This window comes from Engraulis encrasicolus, unplaced genomic scaffold, assembly GCF_034702125.1.
Source record: "Engraulis encrasicolus isolate BLACKSEA-1 unplaced genomic scaffold, IST_EnEncr_1.0 scaffold_27_np1212, whole genome shotgun sequence".
NCBI lineage: Eukaryota > Metazoa > Chordata > Actinopteri > Clupeiformes > Engraulidae > Engraulis > Engraulis encrasicolus.
In genome coordinates this window covers 1,845,217-1,865,325 of record NW_026945566.1, presented here as the reverse complement: position 1 = coordinate 1,865,325, position 20,109 = coordinate 1,845,217, and the positions used below count along the sequence as shown (strand labels likewise).

Below are 20,109 nucleotides of genomic sequence, written 5' to 3'. Positions count from 1 at the left end.
ACAACTGGTGTCATAGATTGGGAATATTGCTCCAAATAATGGTATAAATTAGTTTTTGCCCATTTTTGCACCTCTGCATCTCAACAACCATTTGACCCTTACATCAAATATGATGTGATGTGAAAGTCATGGCACATATCTGACCATGTACCAAGGATGAACCTTGAATGTTGAAATTTGAGGTTTTTATGGACATCTGAAAACCCTTGCAATTTTAATTTCAAAGAAAGGTAGAGGGCCAGTATTAAGGTGCAATTTGACATACAGTGCTGCAAAACCTACCACAAATAGTTTTGGAGATAATTAAGTCTGAATATGGTCACTCAGGCAGTGACGCCAAATCAGGGGGAGGGGGTGTCCTTATTTACAGATTTTTTGTGGAAAAAGTATGCACAGCTGAAATCTGCAATGGTGGATATGTTCTATTGGATGTTGAAGCCATCACATATATTTTTTTCAAGCAAATCCGAGGGGGTCGAGTGGGGACCATTTGCTGATTCCAGCTGGAATGACCCTCAGGTGTATGTCACAAGACCAGACTGCATGGTTGAAACGTTGTGTTAATAAACCTGGAGCAGCAGCAGTGTGCGGACCTTCCTTCTTTTCACAAACAAGGCATATTACACAGTACTTTCAAGGCAGAACATACGGTAGATTCTGGTAAGGTGCAGTGAAGACAATGGGTTACATTATCATAAAGCAGGCAGTGTACAGAGTGTGATAGGGGTGAGCTTTATATTTATAGTTGAAGTTTAAAATGCAGCCAATCATCAAGTCTCACCAGGGAAGTCAGTGAATACATGCACATCGCTGCATGACGTGCAAATGATGAAAGCACACTCATTTTTGTTGCAACATGGGCCTACTGCACGTTCCGCTTCAATATCATTAATAAATCTTCAAGTCATTTCTTACTGCAAGTAGCTCCGCGTAAGACTGTGTTGTTCCACATTTTTGGTGAACACTCACCAGTGAAGCACTCTGAAGTCTCGACTATACAAGAAAGTGCCTCGGTAAGTGCCACTTGTATTTCATCAACAATTTGTCAAAGTGCATTTGGTGTCTCTCAGCTGTGTGTGTCTCATGATGAGAATGATTGAGGACAGAGTAAAGGCCTTTCATTTGTGACTTTGCTTGGTACTGAACAAAAAAGTAAAGTGTTTTTTTTTGGAGGAAGGGAGGGCGGGGGATTTGCACACTCCTTTAGATTTTCTCTTCTTTAAGTTCTTTTTTTCTTTGTCAATTCAAATAACCAAAATGGGCATAATGGCTATATGCATCTAATGTCTCTGTTTCCTTTATCTTTCCACACAGCAAAATGAACCGCAGTTTACATAACTCAATGGATGAAGATAATGCTGCTATGGATAACAATGATACACATTACAATGACACAGATTACAGTGATACAGATGGCAACTGTGTTGACTTCTTTATCTCTCTGGTAAGTTTAGTGGGAGTGGGTCTCCTGGTGATCTTTGCCCTCAGTGTGCTGTCTAATGGTCTGCTGATGTACATCATTGTCCGCTTTGAAGACACTCAGAAAGTCTCAAACCTCTTCTTCCTCTGCCTATCCTCGTTCAACCTCCTTTTCACCCTCACTCTACCATTCTTGGCTATATATTTCCTGTATCACTTCGACTGGATATTCGGAGAGGCAGCCTGCAAGATCCTCAATGGGGCTTTCTTCACTGGACAGTATGGCAGTCTGCTACTGCTGACGGCCATGACTTTGGACCGCTTCTGCACTGTGGTTCTGAAGGGACGGCCCCTGACCCAACCGGGACGCAGGCTTCAGTGTGCTCGAGTGGTCTGTGTTGCCACCTGGCTCATTAGCATCGCAGCAAACATCAGATATTTAGTTCTTACTGAGGCTAAATTTGATGAAAATGACAGGTGTGACTGTTCATATAAACCTTCTGAAGAACTTGAGGAAAGGCTTGGCCACTACATGCAATTTGTGTTTCTGTTCCTGATTCCTCTTGTTGTAATTGTGTTTAGCTATTTCTGTATTCTGAGGACGGTCTTGTCTGTGCCACACATGAGAGGCAGGCGAAGAGCGTTGGTGCTCCTGTTTTGCCACATTGTTACGTTTGTTGTCTGCTTTGTGCCCTACAATGTTCTGGAGAGCTATGGACGACGATCTGACGTTGAAGTGGACTGTGAAACAACATACATTATTGCAGCATACTTTGTTAGCTACCTCCTTGCTCATTCTTACTGTGTTGTCAATCCGGTATTTTTCCTCCTTAGACCCAGTGTGAGGACAGCAGTTTATCAACATGTCTGTTGCTTGAAGCCGGCCAGCCATCTTAGAACCTCAACCTCCAACAGTAGGCCTAATGACAATACCACCCATAGCAATGTTCATACAAGCACTTCAGTCTGACATTTAAGGTGCACTGCCATAACCTGGTTCTCGTGCAGATGTTGGGCGAAAATGCACGAGGGTCTGCTTGAGAACCAAGCTAACAATGCCTAGCCAGGCTGTGCCCTCCTAGTGACGCAACACTTTCAGCCTTGCAACTAGTCAGGTCAAGAGCAAGTAGGCCTACTTTCTGAGTTCCCGCAAATACGGGAACTTCTCCCACTTTGTCGAGAAGCAAACAACCATAAGCAAACCAAGGGAGGCGGGTCAACCATGCCGTTTTGGAAACGTTAATTGTTATGCTCTTGGTCAGACCAAGAACGTTGATGATAATCAGGCTAAGCAATGCCAGGTGTAACGGAGTTAAAATATACTCTTTTTGTATTAAGTGAATCCTCACAAAATCTGTTTTTTTTGTTTTCACAATTTTATTTGTTTGGAATTATTTTACATGTTGTACCGCATTCATCTTATTTGACCATGGGCCTTCAAGACTGCTTTTCGCGTTCGTGCCTTTTGGGTGCTTGCGCCCTCCGTACCTCCAGCTAGATCGCCCCACGCTGGAGGTAAGCAGTGTTAAGTAGCGCTCCGAGTAAAACATTCTATTTTATTGAATGGATGCGCTGTGACTACGAGTCCTTTCCTGAATATGAATGTAGATAAGCAGTATTAAATGATTCTCTGAAAAAGTAATGTTTCAACTCGATGTAAACTTGTTATAAATCGAGCTGTCGTGTTTTTCTGTGTTCACATGCTTACCCTGCTATGATGTGCAGCATGGTGTGAAACCAAGGTCCTGATTCTGTATTTCTTCTTTTAATCATATTGCAGTAGTTGCAGTCGAGTGACGGATGCCCTGGTCATACAGGCCTTGTGGGCTATTTGTGAGATCAGATCTTTTCTTAATGAAGATCCTGTCACAGGAAAATGTAATAAATTTGAAGTCCTAATGATGAGTACTACATGTGCTTTAATTAAAAGTACTTTCGAAGTAAATGTTTTGTTAATTCTGATCAGCACAAGGTAGAAGCTAGCCTAAATACATAGTGCTTGTCTAATGATCGCATTATGTGAATCGTGTGTGTGTGTGTTTTTGTTAATGTCTATATGATCAGTACGCCCATGTTCCTTTTTTTTTTACTGCACATGGAGTCTGTCTGGTCAAATGCTATTTCAATCTTCTTTGCTAATGCATGCTGCAGTTCTGACAATATACTGTAGTACACTTTGACTTTGAATGGCTTGTCTGAGTCATTGCAGCAGGAAAACTACATGTAGTATAAATCAAACCATGCATAACTCAAAGTTCACCAGTGTATTCAACAACGATTTCAAAAACCAATTGATAAAAAATGAGAAATGTGTTTTGGTCCAGAAAAAGGCCTCCAGTGACCATGGTCCAGAACAGTCTATGGAAAATAAACATGGTGTCACAATGGAGGCAGAGGCGTGTTTCAAACACATTCTGGTGGCATCACTTTGTATGTCTGTAATTACACAACCTTGTAGTGTTTTTTTGTTGTTGTTGCTTTTTTGTATTTGAGAACAGTATGAAATCTATCAAGATATTTCCTGGTCATATTCTCTGTTGAGTCTGAACTTAGTTTGCGCTGAAACTCACATAAAGCATGACAAAAGTCACTGAAGTAAAAATTTGGTAAGTAATTGTACGTTCATGCTTGGATTTCACCATAAAAAGTAGAAAGCAACAAAACCTATAACTTTAAAGGCACTATCTACCTACATATAAACATGTTTGCATAATAGCATTAGCTTGACTTTGCCCCCGAAACTCACATGACAAAAGTCATCAAGGTCGCACCCTGTGCTGCTGTGGTCAGTGTGGTGTGATGGCAGAAGAGGAAATGGATGATGAGTAGAGGTGCGAAACGCACACCAGAAACAGAGGTGCTGGCAACTTGCAGGAGGGGAGAAGTGCCGCACACTCTCGAGTTAAACAAACAGGTTTTTTAATGTGACAACGCTTGGGCCTGTCGGCCTTCCTCATACCTGTTTAGAAAAAGAGGTACTGGAAACCAGTAAAACACTTGCAGGAGGAGAGAAGTGCCGCACACTCTCGAGTTAAATAAACAAGTTTTTTAATGTGACAATGATTTGGCCTGTCGGCCGAAAGGCCAAAACATTGTCACATTAAAAAACGTGTTTGTTTAACGCGAGAGTGTGCGGCACTTTTCTCCTCCTGCAAGAAGAGGAAATGGAACCAATGGCTGTGTGCATGGATGTGGATCTTTAATGTTACAGCATTCAGGGGTATGCAAAATAATGGCAACTCTGATAAGTCATTCATAATGTTGTGTGCATTGCAAAATTTTGAGCAAAACTGTGCTCTTACCCTGCTAATTGAACCTTCACACTTCACCTTACTGGTGCAATGTGCAATGAATGAAGATTGGCCAACAAGCTGGTCCAGTTGAGCCATAAAACTTCCCACACTAAAAGGACAGGTGTTTCCATTATTTTTTCCGACCCCTGTAGCTGTATCTCTTGTTTTTATAACTCTGTGCGGGCATCCACTCCAATGGGTGTTTTCTGCACATCATTTTCTTTCCTTTAAGGGTTGGGTTCTGTGCCCTTTTCTGTTATCCTTTTGTTTCTGTAAAGCCAGACAGGCATCCTTTCTCATGGGTGTTCTGTATCCTTTGTGGTGTGCATGAAAGTGCACTTGTAATTTTCTGTGGTTATGACGGTTGTTCCAGTATGAGTGTTTTAGAGTGCCTATATCTGGTTTGAATTGAGTGGCTGCTAAACACCCTGACCATGGGAGTTTAGATGGACGTTTAAAAAAAAAAAAAAAAAAAAAGATGGTTTAGTTATGGAGACGGTGCCTCCATCTTGGTGGGGAGGTGTTAAGTCCTCCTACCACCAGGGGTCACCTCCACCTCTTTCACCCTGTGTTGGCTGCACCCGTGTCCTTTACAGGTGCTGCACATAGATCCAATCACCAAAGATCCATTTACTGTAAGCCAAGGTGCTAGCTCTGCAAGGCTCTCTCCCCTGGGCTCCACTTGTGCCTTTGTATTTGTTACCTCCCTTTTCAATTGATTCCCCGTTTTGTCTTTACTTTATCTTACCTTTTGATTATATTTGTAAATAGTTCTCTTGTTTGTAATAAATCTACCCCTAGACCCATGAGCGCTTTGGCAGTTTTTACACCTGCATGTAACAGGATGCTATTGAACAGGAAACCATAGCAGAGATGGTTAAAACAAGTAGCAACCATCTCTGACCATAGTCTCTGTGAGAGGAGTGTTCTTTTCCTGTTGAGCGAGGCTAATAGCTCTGCTGAACCCAAGATATTAACAAAGTTGACAAAGACAGAAAGTAAATAGCTGCCTCTGTTTGGTGAAGCAGAAGAACCTTATATCCACCTAAAATATAGGAGAAATATAGAAAACAGACACCTGTGGGCCACTTTGATCCAGAAAGTCAGATAATACAAAGAAGATCTGGTCTCAAGGAGTGATTAAATCAATTTCCTCTTGCTTCCGAGCATCTGAACTGGGTGAGTGAAAAAAGGCTTTATTATAAATAATTAGAAGACTTATAAGTATTGATTCTTAAGAACTAGTCAATAGGAATCATTAACAAGAAGTAGACCTAACTGTGAGATTTAAAGGGGTATGCCACTATTTTCTGGCTTAATACAGTAAAAATCGTTGGCCAGGGCTTATAAAGGTGGTAAAGTGTCTTATTTTTCATGTGAGCCGTTGTCTTGCTTTAAGACAAGTTGAAAGAGGGAGCATGTCGCTAAGCTAGTGAAAGTCAATGCATCCGTGTAGCATGCTACATGCTACAGTGATCCATTGACTGTCACTAGCTTAGCTACATACTCCCTCTTTTAACTTGTCTTAAAGCAAGACAACGCTTAACATGAAAAATAAGACACTTTACCACCTTTATAAACCCCAGCCAGTGATTTTAACTGTATTAAGCCCCAAAATCGTGGCATACCCCTTTAAGAATTGAATAGTTAATATAACTTTAATAAGAAGTATAACTGTTCAAAATAACACAGTATTGCCAAGATTGCACTAACTAGTGTGTTATTAGTACTAAAATACTGTTGAAATAATACAGCAATAGGGCCTAATAGAACGATATAACCGTTGAGATACCCTGTAGAATATAAGTTGTGTCACTGTTTTGAAGTTGTACTCTTTCGCTGTTATTATAAACAATTACTGAAATATTATTGTTATATAATAATTATACTATTAAGATAATACAGTAATAGTTAATTGCGTAATAATATACCCTAATCCTATTTTGTTATATTATATGGTCCTGGTACATTATTATTAGCCTGGTTCACACCAGACGGTGTATGTGTAGCTTCGGCGCCCCCTGGCGGAGTAGAGCTTCACACACTACCGTCTGGTACACAGCCATAGAGCATGCTCCGTCTCCAACCAGAAAATAGACGGAGCATTTATTTCTTAAATATAAATGGTAACTCACATTGAGGAGTCACAAGACAGATTAGAGACTATATTGACTCTTTAAAGATTAACAGGAAGGTTTTTGAAGGAATTTGTTGGTGAGGAGGCCGTGCAGAAGCAATCAATTCTCAGCCTATTTTCTGGTTGGAGACGGAACGTGCTCTATGGCTGTGTACCAGACGGTAGTGTGTGTAGCTCTGCTTCGCCAGGGGGCGCCAAAGCTACACACACCGTCTGGTGTGAACCAGGCTACATTATTATAGGCCTATTGCTATTATTGTTGGAATAAACATAAAAAATGCAATAATAATGGTAACACTAAGAATAATAACAATAGTATTTAGTTAACAAGTCAGTGTGGGCGTTCTTCTATGCTCTTTTCTTTTTTTCCCTTCTTTTCTCGAAGGTATAATGGGTATATGCATCAAATGTCTGTGTTTTCTTTATCTTTCCACACAGCAAAATGGAACGCAGGTTATATAATTCAAGGGATGAAGATAATGCTGCTATGGATTACAATTACACAGATTACAATAATACACATTACTATGACACAGATGACAACTGTGAATTCCTTATCTCCCTGGTAAATGTAAGGGGAGCAAGTCTCCTCGTGATCTTTGCCCTCAGTGTGCTGGCTAATGGTCTGCTGATGTACATCATTGTCCGTTTTGAAAACAATCGGAAAGTCTCAAGCCTCTTTTTCCTCTGCCTCGCCTCGTTCAATCTCCTGTTCACCCTCACGCTGCCATTCTTGGCTGTCGACTTCCTGCACCACTTCAACTGGGTGTTTGGAGAGGCAGCCTGCAAGATCGTCAACGGGGCTTTCTTCACTGGCCAGTATGGTAGTCTGTTACTGCTGACGGCCATGACATTGGACCGCTTCTGCACTGTGGTTCTGAAGGGACGGCCCCTGACCCAACCTGGACGCAGGCTTCAGTGTGCTCGAGTGGTCTGTGTTGCCACCTGACTCATCAGCATCGCAGCAAGCATCAGATATTTCGTTCTTTATGAGACTGAATTTGTTGATGTTGAAGAGTATTTCTGTTCATATAATCCTTCTGGAGAACTAGAGGCAATGCTTGGCTACTACATGGAAGTTGTGTTTCTGTTCCTGATTCCTCTTGTTGTAATTGTGTTTTGCTACGGCTGTATTCTGAGAACGGCCTTGTCTGTGCCACAAATGAGAGGCAGGAAAAGAGAGATGGTCCTCCTGTTTTGCCACATTGTTGCTTTTGTTGTCTGCTTTGTGCCCTACAATGTTCTGGAGACCTATGAACGATTTGACTCTGACATGGACTGTGAAACAGCAAACATTGTGACAGCACACTGGGTTAGCTACATCCTGGCTCATTCTTACTGTGTTGTCAATCCGGTATTTTTCCTCCTCAGACCCAGTGTGAGGATAACAGTTTATCAACATGTTTGTTGCTTGAAACCTGCCAGCCATTTTAGAACCTCAAGCTCCAACAACACTGTCCACACCTATGTTCATACACAAACCTCAGTCTGACCCTTAAGGTCCTGGTAATGAGTACTACCGGTACATGCAGGGCCGGTTCTGGCTTATTTGGCGCCCTAGGCGAGTTTGAGTTCTGCCCCCCCCCCCCCCCTTACCTTTATACCTTACAGAACACACAAGTAATACCGGTAGTAAGCTTAACTAAATAGCATCAAGAACAATAACTGTTTTGCATCAAATGGATTTCTGGTTCTTTTGGACAGCCGACCAACACATCAGATTGAGTCGCATGAAAGTACCTTCACTGTGTGGTGTCTTGGATGTAATGGTGGTGGTGCCCCCAACCCCAGATGAGAGGGAGGTTATCAATGTGTTTGAATTGTAAAATGGAATTGAAATGCCAGGAGAGTGGTACAGTACATTTGCATGTCAAATGCATGTGTAGACAATAGGCCTACCAAGGAGGTCTGCATTGATAGCCTATCTACACTACCTACAGCATCACAAAGCATGATAGCATAACAATTTTAATAAGCTACACATTTGTGCTGTCTATGATTCCAAACCAATTTCATTTCTGTACTGGAAATAGTGGTGCATTTGTGAGTAGGAGAATGAGAAGTTGGCTATCTATGTGTTTGAACTGGAGGGACAGGGTGAGAGAAAGGGAGAAAAGCTGTCACGCTTTTGAATTTCATAATATACAAAATATAGTAAATAGCCTCACTTGTCTGCAATACTACATCACTCAGCATGAAAACATGCTGTGCATGGTTACATGATTAATGTAGGCCTATATGTCATTCTGGTCTGGAAACATTTTTTTTTATATATAAGCTTACAACAAGCAGGTAATTCATTCAAGTGGATGGAAGGAGATATGGCAGCTAAACTTGTTTTAAACATGGCACCAGTCTTACTTTACATTGCTTGTCAACCTAAGCAAGTATTATGATGTCAGGTGGGTGTTAGTGAGTAGGCTACTAACAGCTACTTTACTGGATTTCATTTCTTGGCATACTTGGCTAATGTTAGCATGCTAACTAGCGATTTCTCAGATCAAAAGCAAAGCTCTTTTTCCCTCTAATTCCAAACAGTAGCCTCATAACTATTAGGCTTTACATTATCACAAACGGTTGCTGATTAAATCACATACTTCCAAAACACCCTCTGCAACTCCTGCATCATGCAATGACTGGTTTAATGAGAATATAACAATTCTCCACCCAGCAGAGCAGCATTGCTGTTCGCGCTTGCCCTCTGTCTCTCGAATGAGTCTCCAAATTCAAAATAGATCGGACGCTGTCACTCGTCCCGCCCCCTTTCTCAGGACTGTCTGTTTATTGGTTCACAGACTTCCCAGAGACAGTTGAAAGCGATATTACTATTGGCTGAGGGGCGCTTTGCCGTGAGGAGCGCTTTCGCCACGCTTTGTTGATTGCGACTTCATAAAAAAACCTCCATATCGCAAAATTACGCATCGGAGAGCGCCATTTCGGCGCTCCTTCTTCACATTGCGCTCTAGGCGACCGCCTAGCCGGCCTATGCTTATAACCGGCCCTGGGTACATGTGCTTTAATTTACTTCTGAGGTAAAAGTTTTGTTAATTCTGCTAAGAACACAGTACAAGCTAACAGCTAGCCTGAAAATATAGTAGCCTACTTGTTTGTTGATTGCACTTACGTGTGTGTGTGTGTGTGTGTGTGTGTGTGTGTGTGTCTGTCAATGTCCATATTTTCAGTAAGCCCATGTTTCATTTTTTTTTACTGCACATTGGAGTCCAGTCAAATGCAACTTAAATCTTCTTTGCAATATGCTTTGGGTGCTACAATTTTGACAATAAAGAAGACTGACTTTGAAAAGCTTGTCTGAATCATTGCAACAGAGAACTACTGTATGTTGGCAACATTTAGTATGAATAAAAAGTTCACCTGAGTAGGCCTATACAATGACGATTTCAAAAACCAATTGATAAAAGATGAGAAATGTGTTTTGGTCAAGACAAGAGTCTCGAGCGAACATGGTCGAGTGACTATGGTTTATTTTCCATAGACGTAGCCTACACAATGGAGGTAGCCTAGCGAACTCATCGCACGTTATATTGTCACGTGGCCACGAATCACCGATCTAATCTATAATGTTCGTCGTGCCGTCACGATAAAGCCCCGTTTTTCGTGATTGGGCCACTCTTCCGTGGGCAATGCATTTCAATGGGCTGTCCGACTCGTGGTTGATTTACGATTGATGACCCAATTACGACAGAAAACTGATTAGGTTAAGATTATTAGTGAAGGATAGGCCCTACATTAGCATGTAGGGCTATGCCCCATCACGCTGTGAAGTAAAACAAATTAAGTTGGACAGTGTGTTTTCCAATGCAATGTTCACTTTTCTCCGAGAAATCACCTGGAGGCTTGACAGGTCCATCAATCGTAAATCAACCACTAGTCGGACAGCCCATTCAAATGCATTGGCCGTGGAACAGTGGCCCAAGCACGAAAAACGGGGCTATATCGTGACAGCACCACTACCGTTATAGATTTATTTCATTTCGTGGACACACGACACATCCTATGCGATAGGGCTCGCGAGCTAAGGGGGGCCACTAGGGGTGTCTGGATTTCTAGGCTACAATACTAATGAACGGCGTGACGTTTTCCATGTGTGTTACGCCCATTTGTGGGGGAAAACAACCCATGCAAGTGAATTGGTGATGTTGGGGTTTAATAAACGAAAGATACGGACCTGTAGACTAGCGTTGTTCACGCGCAACATGCCGAAATGGTGTTGTTTGCTGGCTGTTCAAATAATAAAGCCAAACAGCCGTGGCTGAAGCATGGACTGTGTTCATTTAGGCTGGCCGATAGCATGTAAGTTAATGAGACATTCGGTTTGTTTTCACCCATAAAGGAGCGTAACGCACATTTAAGAGCAAAGTACCCGGATGGCCGTTCATGAGTATGGAGGCAGAGGCAGAATTTCAAACACATTCTGGGTTGCGTTTCCCAAAACCCCTTAAGTAGTAGTAGGGCAGNCATGGGTGAGCGGTTAGGGCGTCAGACTTGCATCCCAGAGGTTGCACGGTTCGACTCCCGACCCGCCAGGTTGGTGGGGGGGAGTAATCAACCAGTGCTCTGCCCCCTCCTCCTCCATCGCTGAGGTACCCTGAGCATGGTACCCTGAGCATGGTACCTTCCTGCCGCACTGCTCCCCATGGGGCGCCACTGAGGGCTGCCCCCTTGCACGGGTGAGGCATAAATGCAATTTCGTTGTGTGCAATGTGCAGTGTTCACTTGTGTGCTGTGGAGTGCTGTGTCACAATGACAATTGGAGTTGGAGTTTCCCAAAGGGCTTTCACTTTCGCTTACTTAAGTATGAGGGGCCGTCTTGGCAATAGGCCTAGCCTATATATATATTTTATAGGTCTACATACAATCTTTTTTTCTCGCACATGCAAAAAAAATGTTTGCGCCAAGTGCATGTGTGAGGTAAAATAGTGTATGTATAAACTTTTAGTAATGATGTGAGACCTATTTCTGATATATTGCTAGGCGGCCTCTCATATTAGGGCCATCATTAGCATGTATGCCCCATCACACTGTGAAGTAAAACAAATTAAGTTGGACAGTGTGTTTTCCAATGCAATGTTCGCTTCTCTACACCGTAACTACACTCCGCTTCTTCCTCATCACTGGTGTCCGAGAATTCAGTGGTATCACTGGTGTATTCAATGTCATCATTCCTGTCATCTTCCTGGAGGCTTGACAGGTCTGTCAATCGTAGAACAACCACGAGTCGGACAGCCCATTTAAATGCATTGGCAGCGGAAGTGTGGCCAACCGAGAAATTAAAAAGGAAAGATGTCACAACTTGACTGGGGCATACACACCTGTGGTTTGTACATCAGGCATTTCTATCAAAACGGTCATTTTGAAAGCTGAACGCCCAACTGGGGAACTCCAACTCCCATTGTCATTGTGACACAGCACTCTACAGCACACAAGTGTACACAACAAAATTGCATTTATGCCTCACACGTGCAAGGGGGCAGCCCCCAATGGCACCCCAAGGGAGCAGTGTGGCAGGAGTGTACCATACAGGAGGATGGGAGAGAGCAGAGCTCTGGTTAATTATTCCCCCCACCAACCTGGCAGGTCGGGAATCAAACCGGCAACCTTTGGGCTACATGTCCTCTGACATGTATCTGATGTCCTCACAGTGGTGATATTGTGTAGTTCCACTTCCTACCACAAAGTGTCAGTACCGGTTCTATACTATGAGTGATTACTGTCTGTCATTACGATCAGATTTAGTACTGAGATCACACAATGAAGTTGCATGTAAATATGCTCATTGTCTACAATAAATAACAAGTGCTAAACCCAGATTCTTTATTTCAATGAAGAACAAAACACTCACCGCTTACCCATGCCTGGCCTCTGCTTATCCATGACTGCCCTGCTGTCATGAATCTTTCCATGAATCTGCTGTAAACTCTGAATAACTGCAAATACATTACAGCAGCACTACAAGTCTACAATTTGATCAATATGGAAATGTGATTGGTTGCTGGAAACACATGTAGGGCTGGGATTATCACGTTGGTCCACCACCTCTCGAAATGGCGTTTTCATGGGCCACAACGCACTGCTTGTTAGTGCCAGCAGATGGCAGAATAACATTTCTCCACTGTAGAACTACATCAATACCCCTGCCCTGCGTAATGCCACTTGCGTAACTTGACAGAACCAGTGGCCGCCTGTCGCTGTACGGGTTTAGTGTAGGCCTATTATACCTGGATGTCCACAAATTAGAAACATATTGCGTGTAGAATGATATTGTTGTTGACAGAGGATGTGTCGTGTGGAAGACAGAAATGCTAGTGGTTCATATCGGGTGGCATGTGTATTACAATTGAAAGACAAATATGCTCGGCGCACAGCTCTTTGGTCATAAGCGACGTTGTCACAGGTTCAAGGACAGCACATTATTTTGGAAGAGCACGCATGCGTTGACCACATGCAGCTGAATGTAAACTGTTGCTGTGCGCTGTGTAGATAAACTCATCCACTGCGAACCCGTTACTTCGGTGAATACTGAATAGCTTTCCACGACCTTGTTCTCCTCCAGGATTGGATTGGACCATGCCTGATTTGAAATACCCCCTAATCAAACGACAAATGGAAATGACAAGGACGGCAATCTTTAACTTGAAACGTCAACTTTGAGATTCGGACATATCGCAAATCAAAACAGACCAACAAGAAAGGAGGTGGTGAGGGATCCCCGTGGTGGATTGCAAGCAAGACCCGATTCTGCCACATTGTGCCTGACATCAAGTGAAGGAATGAGTGATTTGAGATTTTGGGACCAGCTAGAACCAGGCAGCTCCGATGTGGACTGGTGCGAAGGCAACTACTTGATTTATCCAAACATTGCGGAGTTCTACAACACGGTCTGTGCCAGTTCAGTGTCTCTCTTTAAAAACTTCTGCTGGAAAATGTGTTGCAGTCAGATGTACGCTACACTGGAATAGCCCTGCACTACAAACATCGATTCGGTCATATTTTGAGCTGTGCGCTTATCAGTGAGATTCGTACAGCAGGCAGAGTAGCGAGATTCCAAGTACCACGATAGCGAGCGAAGTCTACTCCGCCAGCAGGCGCACCTATAATTAGCCAATGATGATGTGCATCTCTGGAACAGCTAGAAGTCAAAGTGTTTTTATTCTTGTTACGTTAGAGTTAATGTAAATGTATGGGCATGGCGCATATTGGCAGGCTTTGTATCTTCTTGTTTCTAATTGCGCAATAGGTTTTTGGGTTTTGTTGCCATTTTGCTCATAATTTCCTTTCACAATTTGTTTTATCATTTCAGATCAGCAACATCTTGTTTTTTGTTTTGCCACCTATTTTGATGTGGTTATTCCGACAATATGCCACACATTACAACAGTGGAATATATCTAATATGGATTCTTCTTGTGGTTGTGGGTAAGTAGCCTATAATTGTTAATTGGAAAGATGGACCAAAATCAAACTGCAAACACTTAAACGATCTGGGGGCATAAAAACACTTAGTCTCATCAAGTAGGCTAAATTAAAATAATACAAGTAGCCCCCTGTAATTCAGTCATGGCCTGCTTGTCAGTTAGCCTACTGAAATGCTGCTCATTCAAAATACAGTTGTAAAACACAGACCTATGTTTCAATTAAAGGTCTTAGTTCCAACCCATCATAGTAGCCTACACTGTGTTCTTCTCAACACACTGTGTTTTAGATGATCTGTGCACTTATTTTACAGATGACAATGTAATCTTCTTTGCCAACTCAACTTCTTTCCTAGACCCAGCACCATGTGTAAATTGAAAGCTATGTCAAGAACTAGGCCAAAGTTTAATCCTCAGGTCACCCACAGATGTGCTGGATATTGAGAGACGTCCAGTTCATAAATATCTTGAGAGGTCATCCTATTTCAAGCCAACAGTTGGCAGTGAAAATGTCCATGACTCCCAGATCACTCAATCTACTTCTCCCATGTGTTCCTCCAAATACTGTTAATTCAGACCGCTACTAAATAGAGCAACTTGATCATAATAATAGTCTCTCTATCTCTCTCTCTCTCTCTCTCTCTCTCTCTCTCTCTCTCTCTCTCTCTCTCTCTCTCTCTCTCTCTCTCTCTCTCTCCTCTCAGGAGGCATAGCAGCATAACAATATAATAGTGATTATAGTGTTTTCTTTCTACTACACCGCTGTTGCCATGGATGTTGAGTTGGGTGTATGAGTCTCGGGAAATCTTTTTCAACTGCCAGAACAATTGGCAATAGTTATAGTCTGAACAAGTTTGTGCAATTGGAGTACCTAAATCCATCACAGTGTGTGCTTAAATTTCAACAGCAGTTTAGATAAACACAACTTGGATGTTGTCATCACAAACACACCCCAATAGATGGTCAACTCTAGTCCATTCAGGTCAAATGTCAGTGCATAGCCCTTGGAACGGTCCTCACGTTCCACCCTTTCCTTATGGTGTCCCACAACGTTCATCTTTCACTGTTATTTCTACACAAACATCCATGTTGTGTAGATTACGTAGTGCCTCCACAGATAGCCAAACACACAAAGCAGACACCCTGGTGGAAGTGGTGCTGTGTCATATCGGAATGAGTAGCAGCTTGTTTATAATATACCATGCAGCACATGCTTGGTGTTCCCCCAAAAAGAAGAGCATATTCTGTGCCATGCAGGTGTTCCTTCTGTAAGTGTGCTACTGCTGGACATCCTTGCTATCATTTTCGTTTACATTTTTCTGCTTGTTCTGCTTTTTGTTATGTTGAGGCAGTTATCTATGGCGTATTTTAATATGATTTGCTGGATATCATGCAAGATCACAAATATTGCTTATTTGTGTTCCGTCATGATAGCAATGTCTCAGGCCTAGAGGTAGTTTTGATGACTTTCCTTCCCTACCTTCCGTCTACAGTGGCCGATAGTTATACACATCGGTGATGTTTATCCACTGTAGTATCACAGGCAGACTTCAAGTTTTGTCCAAGAAGTGTACAAGAAGTCTAAGTGTGCAGTATGTGGACCTTCAACCGCAGGTTTCACAGCTTCAGGGACTAAGAGCTTTGATAAAAGCTAAAACCAGGATTAAGAAAGACGAGTTCCTGAAACAACACATACTGAGAGGTCATGTAAGGCAAAACGAGCATCATATAATAACAGGTGTATAATGCTGAAGCCTGTGTGAGACATAGGATAAAATAGGCTATACAGAAATCAAACTGTGTTCATAATAACCTTCATTCAATCAACTGTCAATAATATGTTAGTTATCAAAATATCCACTTTAAAACGAGTGGTTTGACAAACCACTGTGTTCAGACCTAACACAAGGCATGGAAATGTTGTGGTGTTATGTAGCATATGGTGATGATTTCATTTTACAGTAGCATTGTACACTGCATTTGATTTGGCCAAATTACAGAGTCAGGTTAGGGGTGTGTTTAAGCATCAGCCATAACAATAACTGACAGGAAAAAAAAACACAATATTGGTCTGCAGAAAATTCAGTGCAAGTTGTGGGCAGAAGTGTGCAAGTGGTACTCCACTCTTAGTGTATAAGGTACTGAGACAAGACAGCAGACATCAAACAGTGCAACATCAAATGAAACTCAGTACAAGAAATCACACAGGTATTTCAAGTATTTCCTTGGAAGTACACACTGACGATGTTAATTGTTGAATTACCGGTATGCAAAGCTTGTGTCTAACAGGTGTTTCAACACTTTCTGACCCTTAGACTACAAACAGTTTAAGTTACAAGCCTGTAGTTCTAAATCCTTTAAATGTGTTAAAACAAACCTAACCTTAGAGACAGACACATGGTAAAGTCTAGCCTCTCTTGACGTTAACTTGGCACAAGTCGCCAAATCGGTTTGTTTTTCTTCAATTGATAACATTGTACATGCTTTTAGTTGGCAACATTTATCTGCGGTGACAGAAAGCAGATTGCACTCGGAATGTGGATGAGCCGATAAACTCTTGGGAAAAAGGCTATTACAACAACAGTCCTACTTTGGTCACTTCCCTTCACATTGCTTCTCTCCTTTTCTGTGCCAATTGTGTTTTCCTTTCACATTTTCCTTTCACATACAGGTATTGGGTCCACATACTTCCATGCAACACTCAGCTTTCTGGGACAGATGTTGGATGAGCTGGCAATTCTGTGGGTGCTAATGTGTGCTATTGCCATGTGGTTCCCGAAAAGATACTTGCCACGAGTCTTCAAGAAGGACAGGTTAGACTGTTGATATTTTAATGAGCTGTTGTTCATCACAACACTACTGTATGCTTTGAGATTGTCACTGTTATCAAAGACCAATCGAAATCTATTTAGAAATGTTAACAAGTGTGGAAACGCCTGATCCCTCTAAAGCAGGGATGTTAAACTCAGGCCTGGGGGCCAAATCTGGCCTACATACACCATTAATGTATAGCGTCATAAGACTTGAACATGAAATTTGGTGTGTCACAGGATGTGCAGACACATTTAAACTACCATGATGGGAAAAAGTGTGTGTGAAATGTAGCTATGAGTATAAAGTCCAGAATTTGATTTTGGCCCCGAGTCAATTTGAGTTTGACAACCCTGCTCTAAAGGTGCACTGTGTAGAATGGTGGCCAGAGTAGGTATTGGAACTATGCCACTTATTGAAACGAGGCTGCCCATTGCCAACTTTTATCTTTTCATGAAGATTTTCTAAATAATAAACTAATATTTGCTAGTATGACGAAAGTCCAGTAAGTTTTGTGGCTAAAAATGCCTATATTATTAATATCTGGATATTCAAAATGGCAGACATGGAGGAGATCCACCTTTTCATGTATGGAATGTGCAAGTTTCCCAGTTATAATGAATGAGTAAATATTCTTGAAAAGGTAACATGTATGAATGGGCAGCATACATTCTGGAAAGAAAATGCTTGAGACGTTACAGACTGCACCTTTAATGACTTAGTATGCATGCATGTTTACAACTGCCTTATACTATTCTGCCATACAATTTCAGAACGCAGTAGAATTCGAAATGGAAAACTGAGAAAAAAGGCTTTAAAGTTTCCTTTCTGGCCACTCAACTGTGTGGGAGGTAAAGTGGTGATGACACTTCCATATAATACTTTTTTTATGGTGGAAATGTATGCACACAAGAAAAAAACAAAAGAAACAACATTCTCATTACTTTTTAGCTGAAAAATCATTATACTGTGTTTTGTTGTGGTATTAGTGTCTACACCTAAACCACGGTGTCAATGGAGAAGTGCAGTGTATTGCGCGATATGCTGCGTTCTTGGCTAGTACGACGTAACCTCCTAAAACCAAAAAGCGCAGTATAATTGTTTTGTATCGTTTTTTTCTGAAACGGGACCAAGTTAGATCACAATTGTTTAACACAAGAAAAAGAAGGTATTTTAAAGCCAATATCCGGTCTAAACCCAATTTCGATCATTTTCAAGATACTGCGTTCTGAAATTGTCGGGCAGCATCTCTGATGTTAAACTCACCCTTCTGCTTGCACTTCTGCTGCATGGTCATTTGGAAATATACAGTTTAAATTATTCAATTGTCACAGATAAGACAATATGGGTTGTTTCTCTTTTGAAATGAAACCCTTGGTCATTCTTCACTGAAATCCATTATGGACAGCACTTCATAGTCATAGGTGTCTGACTCTCTGCTCATACATGTTTGATAGCAGGCAGATCTGAAATGCTGGAAGGTCAGTCGCGCACTATGCTGAGCTGTGCTGTAACTAGAGATGCACCGGATCCTGATTTTTAGGATCCTGCCGGATACCGGATCCACTGCTTAAGATCCTGCCGGATCCGGAACCGGATACCGGATCCTACAAATGGGTTGAAACACATAGCCTACTCACACATGTGGGCCCTTTTTATCACGTTGGCTCAAACTATTTTGACTGAAAAGCCTCGGCTACCGGATCCTGGATCCTGGAACCGGATCCGGATCCTGTGAAAAACCCTATTATCCTGCCGGATCTGGAACCGGATCTTGGATCCTGTACATCTCTAGTTGTAACCACTGAAATAACATGGAAATGACATGGACTACCCCTTAATAACCATAGTTTTATATGTCATTTGGGAGCAAAATACGGTACATCTCCCTAAAACCTCTTTTGTGTTGACTGCATACTCCGTCATGTCGTATACGTTTAGCAATAGCCCCCCAGTGAAAGATGTCTGCTTTATGTAAAAAGCTGATACATGGACTTATGATAACACATAGTCCACAGACAGTCTTTTTCTGGAGGCAGTGCCAGACTTTCCAGGTGACATTTATTTCCTAAAGTACTTTTAAGCTTGGGCAGCTATATTTACCACAGTAACATGACATGTTCTCATGCAGGGCAGGGGCTTGAAGGTCATAGACAATGGTGTAGGTTTGGCTCGAAAAGTGGTGGGGACATTTTAATGGCAAATTGTCCGGATGTGCTGTTTTTGCATTATATTTATGAAAAACTGATGGGGACTAGCTAGGTTTATATCAAAAGTGGTATGGACACGTCCCCACCATCCCCCCCTAAAATTACGCCCAAGGTCATAGACAATGAACAACCCGCTCTGGCCTATCTTACAATGGGTGCAATAATGTGTCATTTACAATGTCCGAAGTTACTATTGCCAAATTGTCTATTGATGATTAATAAAAAGTGTCAGGTCTACTGTTTATTTGATTGCCAATACAGGGCCTTGTTTTACCCAGTCACAATGCACGTGTTGAATTTGCCATGCCTCTCCTCCCCCCGTGTGCATCTATTCCTCAAATGATTTATGTTAGCAAAATGTAGGCCTATACTGTTTTTCTCCCTTTCTCTCCCTTCCATCCCCTTTTTCTCCTTTTGAAAAACGTTTTATCCCTTTTTGTCACACTTCTCTTCTGTATGGTAGCAGGCAAAGGCTACATAGTATCATTGTTGCTCTAGTTTAACCCTGTTGCACTGCCTTCCAGTGTGCTGCTCAGTGTCATGTGAATTTTGGTTCCTCTCTGTCCAAGAATAGCATTGTCGAGACAGAGGTAACGCTGACACTACTAACTCTGGCGGGCTTGTCCTGTCATCAGTTCACGGACTATTGTTATGTATCCATGATGGTTGTCCATGGCAACAGCCTGCCAGGTCATAAAAACACCACATAGAGTAGTAGGCCTACCGGTTTTGGTTCCTAGAATGTTCAGAGTTATGGTTTGCTAGAGAACAGAACTCTTTTTAGGTGATTTTAACCCCTTCGCGCAGCAC

The 20,109-nt window shown here is 42.0% G+C and overlaps 1 protein-coding gene across 1 annotated transcript in view; it reads left to right on the top strand.

The window, feature by feature from the left end:
* Positions 1-13,050: 13,050 nt before the first annotated feature.
* LOC134443051 (alkaline ceramidase 2-like) overlaps positions 13,051-20,109 on the top strand; it is a 14,886-nt gene continuing 7,827 nt past the window's right edge. Inside the window, exons 1-3 of the mRNA XM_063192998.1 lie at positions 13,051-13,745; positions 14,168-14,282; positions 16,950-17,091. Coding sequence (XP_063049068.1) covers positions 13,638-13,745; positions 14,168-14,282; positions 16,950-17,091 — 365 coding nt within the window. The 5' untranslated portion in view covers positions 13,051-13,637. The remainder of the gene's footprint in view (positions 13,746-14,167; positions 14,283-16,949; positions 17,092-20,109) is intronic.